Source organism: Paramisgurnus dabryanus, chromosome 1, assembly GCF_030506205.2.
Source record: "Paramisgurnus dabryanus chromosome 1, PD_genome_1.1, whole genome shotgun sequence".
Classification (NCBI taxonomy): domain Eukaryota; kingdom Metazoa; phylum Chordata; class Actinopteri; order Cypriniformes; family Cobitidae; genus Paramisgurnus; species Paramisgurnus dabryanus.
Window position 1 is genome coordinate 39,589,207 of NC_133337.1, and position 6,000 is coordinate 39,595,206.

The 6,000-nt window shown below is 47.4% G+C and overlaps 1 protein-coding gene across 1 annotated transcript in view; it reads left to right on the forward strand.

Annotated features, from left to right (window-relative positions):
* The window catches only part of LOC135757685 (alpha-tectorin-like), a 74,072-nt gene extending 69,170 nt beyond the window's left edge, over positions 1-4,902 (forward strand). Inside the window, exons 38-40 of the mRNA XM_073814173.1 lie at positions 4,078-4,240; positions 4,562-4,664; positions 4,784-4,902. Coding sequence (XP_073670274.1) covers positions 4,078-4,240; positions 4,562-4,664; positions 4,784-4,887 — 370 coding nt within the window. The 3' untranslated portion in view covers positions 4,888-4,902. The remainder of the gene's footprint in view (positions 1-4,077; positions 4,241-4,561; positions 4,665-4,783) is intronic.
* Positions 4,903-6,000: the final 1,098 nt, after the last annotated feature.

A 6,000-nucleotide genomic window follows, 5' to 3' on the forward strand; every position in this document is an offset into this window, starting at 1 on the left:
CTCGCCCGTAGGCACCTGGTTGAGTTTGGAGGGGCTGGCACTTTCCTTAGTCTGCTAGCATGCCAGCGAGAGCCATCGCTCAACAAGAATGTGGCAGACTGTAACTGACGATCCACCCGGAGGGGTGTAGACCAAAACGAAGCCATTTTGCTGCTACGATGGGGTCTGCGAACCCGAACCCAGTCCATCACGGTTATCCTACTCTCCTTGACCTTGTGCCTGTTGTCGAAGTTGTCCTTCATTCGCCTCTGATTTGAAGTCACCGCTGCTTTGGCTGCTACCCAGGTGCGATTCGCTGCTGCTGACAAGTCTTGTGCTCTCAGTCTGTCCAATGGCAACTCCATCTCCCGGCCGAGCATGAGCAAAGCAGGAGAGGCCTGGGTGGTGGTGTGCTGGCTAGCTCTATAATGCATTAAAGTTAGGTTGAGTGCTGTTTGGAATGTGTACCCCTGGACAAGATGTGCACGAATGCCGTTCTTAAGGCTCTGATTGAACCTTTCAACACCACCATTCGCTTGGGGGTGGTAGAGTGCAGCCCGGATATGCTTAATTCCCTTATTGCAAAGAAACGTAGAGAATTCTGCAGAGGTGAACTGCGGCCCATTGTCCGTAGTGATGGCACGGGGCATGCCCCAGCGAGCAAACAGGCTTTCCAGTATCTGTGTGATGGTCTGTGATGTGACCGTTCCGGTTGGTATTACCTCAGGCCATTTAGAGTGGAGATCGTACACGACCACCAGAAAGCGTTGATGATGAGGAACTCGATGGTCATGAATTTCTCCACAGATGTCCAGTTGAAGGTGGTCCCATGGGCGAGATGGCCACGGAACAGGTTGAAGAGGGGTTGGAGCTGGTAGTCCAGTCTTCCCACTGAGGAGACAAGGTTCACAATCTCTGACCAGCCGTTCAATGTCGTGATCAATGCCTGGCCACCAGACCAGGTCCCGGCATCTTTGCTTGAGCTTAACAATGCCCAGGTGGCCCTCATGCGCCATTGATAAGACACGTGCACGCAGGCTGCCCGGCACCACTGTACAGAGGCCCCTAGAGACACAAACATCACCCCAGCAGGAAAGTTCATTTTGTACCTTAGCAAAAGGTTTCAACTCCTCAGGCGTCCGTGCTGGCCATCCGGAGCATATATATGTGCGGAGTGTTGTCAGTGTGGGGTCACGCTTAGACTCCCTCTGCAGCTCCTCTAGAGAGACGGACGTTTTCAGAGGTGCATGGAGCATCTGGATGAGTTCTGGCTCCATGTCATCACTGCCTGGCGAGGCTGTCGGTGTGGGAGCATCGATGGATCGAGATAGAAGATCAGCGACCACATTGTCCCTTCCTGGTGTGAATTTGAGTTGATAATCATACTGCCGTAGGCGCTCGCCCCATCTGTGCAGACGTAAGGGTTTATGACCTGAGCCGGAGGCTGACAAGAGCGTGATCAAAGCCTGATGGTCAGTGCGGAGGGTGAAACGACGACCATAGAGGAAAAGGTGCCATCTTTCAGTTGCCCAGATACACGCGAGAGCCTCGCGTTCACCGACAGAGTAGTGCTGTTCCGTGGGGGTCAGAGCTCTGGAAGCGAATGCTATTGGACGTTCCACTCCATCCTGCTCTTGTGACAGCACCGCTCCCAAGGCCTGTGTGGATGCATCACAGGTGACGATAGTCTGACTGTCAGGGTCAAAGTGGGCCAGGACAGGTGGTGTGGTAAGCTGGGACTTCAAAGTCCGGATGGCCTCCGAGCATGCTGCCGTCCAGTCCCATGGCTCCTCTTTTTTTAGTAACTGGCGAAGCGGTGCTGTGGTTTGAGAGTACTGAGGCAGGAAACGAAGGTAGTAGGCTGTCATTCCCAGAAACGAGGCTACCTGGGAGGCAGAGGTGGGCTCTGGGATTTTGTTAATAGCCTCAATATTTGACTGAAGAGGGGAGATGCCCCTAGATGTGAGGCGGAACCCTACAAAATCTATGGCTGAGGCCGCAAAGGTGCATTTCTCTCCATTCAACGTAAGGTTATGTGCCATGAGAGCACTGACCACCCTACTGAGACGATCGTTATGGGTCTGGACATCCGAAGCATGAACAACTATGTCATCCAAGAAAACCGCAACTCCGGGAATACCAGCAAAGATGGTGGCCATCACCTTTTGGAAGCAGCTGGGGGCGGAGCTTAGGCCAAATGGCATACGAGTATAACGAAATACCCCAGCGTGTGTGACAAAAGCTGTGAGATCCCTGCTGGAAGGATGGAGTGGCACCTGCAGGTAACCCTGGCGCAGATCCAGCTTCGTAAAGACTGTCGAACCATGGAAGTGAGTGGTCAACTCCTCCGCTGTGGGTAATGGATACTTGTCGGGGATAACAGCCTTATTTACAGAGCGCAGGTCAACACAGACTCGTATTCCACCAGATTTTTTTTTTTGCAATGACCAAGTTAGAAATCCAGGGGGCCGCATTAACTGGCTCGATCACCCCCATGTCCAGCATCCTTTGAAGCTCAGCAGTGACTTCCTCCCGCAGGGCTAAGGGAATCCTGCGCAGGGGCTGTATGACTGGCGACACCCCAGGGTCCACCAGAGGCTTGTGGGTGAAAGCTGTGAGGCAGCCCAGTCCATCAAACAGCGCTGGCCATTTCTGTTGCCAGGAAGAGGTGACATGGTGGATATCAGCGCCCTTATCATCTCGCAGCGTGAACCCCAAACTGGTAAAAAGATCTAGCCCCAGGAGGTTGGCTCCCCGTTCAGAAATGTAGAATGGGAACGATGACAGGTGTTTGGAGCCATAACGTACTGAGACGCGGAGAACACCAAGCATAGTAATCCTGGAATTGTTGTAGCCACAGAGTGATGTGCTGGGCTGCTCTAATGGCAGATGGGAGAAGAACTTGTGATACGTATTGGAATTGAGCAACGAAGCAGCTGCACCCGTATCCAGGAGGAGTGGGAGACTCACCTCATCCAGCAGCACAGTACATATTCTAAAAGCTGACTGGCCAGCTGATACATGTCTAATTTCAGTGTAGTCATTACAGACCGGTGAGAGTGTCCTCTGTGATGCTTGCGTAGCCGACCGGCATACTTTGGCAAAGTGATTTTTTTTTAAGCAATTTCTACATGTCTGCCCACGTGCAGGGCAATTTTGGGCTCTTGAATTGTGTGAACTAGACCCACAGTTACCACAAAAACTTGAACTGCGCTGGTTTCTCTGCCGCTGTGCAAAATGCACTGGAAAACCTGCATCCTGACTCTCATTTTGGCCTATGGGTAAGGGGGTGTGGCCTTGATAACTGACAGGTCGGAGTTGTTGCATCGGGATGTCCGCGGGGGGGCGCGCATCGGCGAGCAGCGTAGAGCATTCAACAGCTGCCTCCACCTGCAGCGCGATCGCAACCGCTTGAGTTAGTGTTAGTTCATCAGATTCTAACAACAGTTTTTCCCGTGTCTTTTCACACAATATCCCTTCAATAAGCTGATCACGAATGATCTCGTCTTGAAGTGTCCCATAATTGCACGAGCGCGCCAGGTCTCGCAGATTAGTGACGTAGTCCTGCACGGACTCACCCGCTCGCTGAAGCCGTTTGCGTAGCTTGTATCGGCGTAGTATGACTCGTTGCTGGCCCGTAAAGTGGAGAGCGAGCTGAGCGACCGCTTCCTCGTAAGTCTCCGCTTCCCCAAGAGCGCGATATATTCTCTGTCCCTCGGCCCCGAGACAATGACGAAGCAAGGCAATCTTCCTTCGATCTGGAATATCAGTATAGTCCATAGCCTCGAGATACACCGTGAAGCCATCAATCCAACTCGCCCACGGAACGGACGGTTCGCCAGGTACAGGAAGAAAAGGTGTCGGCGGTGGTAAGCTAAACTCAGCCATCCTCGTCGCCAATGTTATGTTGAAGTTTTTTAGTTATTCAAAAAGAAGTTCAATTCCACACCGGAGCTCAGAACGATAAACTCTTTACTTCATATGCCACACATTCTCCCAACGCATGCGCACACACTGAACCCCGTAACCTCGGTTGCCTTGGAAACCGCGAGTAAGAATACAACAATGGGTTAAATAAATAATCCTCCTTATCCTCAGGTGTCCAAATCCACATGATAACACAGTGAAGCTTCTTCAGAATGGTGTCTCAACATCCAGCCGTTTCTCCTTCAAGATGTTCATCTTCAACTCAAACTCCACTAAAGTTTACCTGCACTGTGCTGTTCATCTTTGTATTCTGGCCAACAATCACTGCTCAGCGGTTAGTTTACAAATATATACATATATATTTACAGTACACAAAATACTTTGATGCTGTATATAATGGCTGTTTAATATTGTTTACAATCAATGCATAATGGCCTAAAAAACCGTATGTGTGAATTGCGGTTCACATTATCTATTATGTTATTTAACATGAGAAGATTCAATTATTTGGGATTAATAATATTACGCACCAGTGAATACTGGAGTTAAATCATTGTAATACTCTATAACTTGTGCTCTTATTGGTTTTTTTTTGGGGGGGGGTCTTCAATAGTATAATTATATATTATCTGATGAAACATTTTCAATCTTTTAGCACTGTGTCTCTGGATATCACCAGAGGGTCGGCAGGTCTCTGGACTTCCATGACAGTTCTTCTATATCCATGGGTCCTTTTGTCTGGTCTGATGGAAATGCAGGTAAACATTTGCTTTACTATGCTTAAAGCTACATTAACAGAAATTAAAGGACTGTTTTATTTTAAAGTCTTATCAATTTGTGTTTTGTAACTTAATCATGCACTGAATCCTATTCACAGGCACATGGGCTCCAGAATTAGTACGAGCGTCCGGAGCTCCAGGTCTGTGTGGTTGTTTGATGATCCTGCTGGTTTCACTCCTGAGTGCCTGGACCATCTTCTAGGACGTCTCCACAATGCACAATTTTTAATCTTAAACGTTTCTATTCTATAGCTTAACATTTACTAACACACCAATGAAGGATTAGCACTGTACTTGTGTTGATGAATATTTTGAGATTATTCTGTACAAAAATAAGATTTAGTTTGATTGTCAATTTTCTTTTTATAGTCTCTCCTTTAAAATACTTTATTGTGTTTAAAACAAAAAGCATATTGTAAAAATAAAGTTCAAACCAAGCATCTAAATATGTAAGAAGTTGATTTGATTGACTTTGAATGTTGCATATTTGTTGGTGACAGTAGAGTACATTAGAAACTAATCATGAGTTTTTGAAACTACTAGTTTAGCAGAGGCATTGTATGCTGTGTAATCCGGAAGTTGTGTTCCAACAATGTCTTCCAAAACTCCAACAACAAATAGGTTTGATTTGTCTGTTGCTGGCTGCTAGCCTCTGGAAACGAGTAAATATAATGAACCTTTTAAAGTTTGTAAGAACCACAACCAACAATTTTTGTTCTTGGCAGAAACCTCCACCTGTTGCTCTTGTACACCTGCACCAAAACCTGCAGCGGATAGCCATCCATGTTCCTTCATTATTTGGATTTAATTGAGAATATTTGATGAAAAGCTAGTCAGGATAGGCAGCTTTAATTCAGAGACAATTTTTTTGTCTAGATTGCTATGAAACAGGCCCCTTACAATGAGGTTAAACATTTACTGATCTCCATGCTAGATATTAAGTTTATCTAAAGGATCTCACTGGCTTTAGATTCTCAAAAAAATGAGACTCAAAACGTGGTGTTATCCGCTCAGTCTCTGGACGCACAGGCCAGAGACTCAGAACTTGTGGTAGATATGGGACAGTCTCTGTTGTCGAACTCTGAACGAGGAGCTGTAAAATCTCAAGAAGAGATTCAGAAACTTGGTTGGTTTTCTGATGATCTGTTATTGTCTCTCTCAGCGGAAGACTCAGAAGTTGGGTGCTCTGTTGAGCGATGGGGGGCCTCATAGCACACGGCCCGAGACTCAAAACGTAGGTGTACTCTGTTAATGTCTCTCTTTTCGGGAGGACACAGAACGAGGAATGACTGGAAAAAAAGGAACTTTTATAACA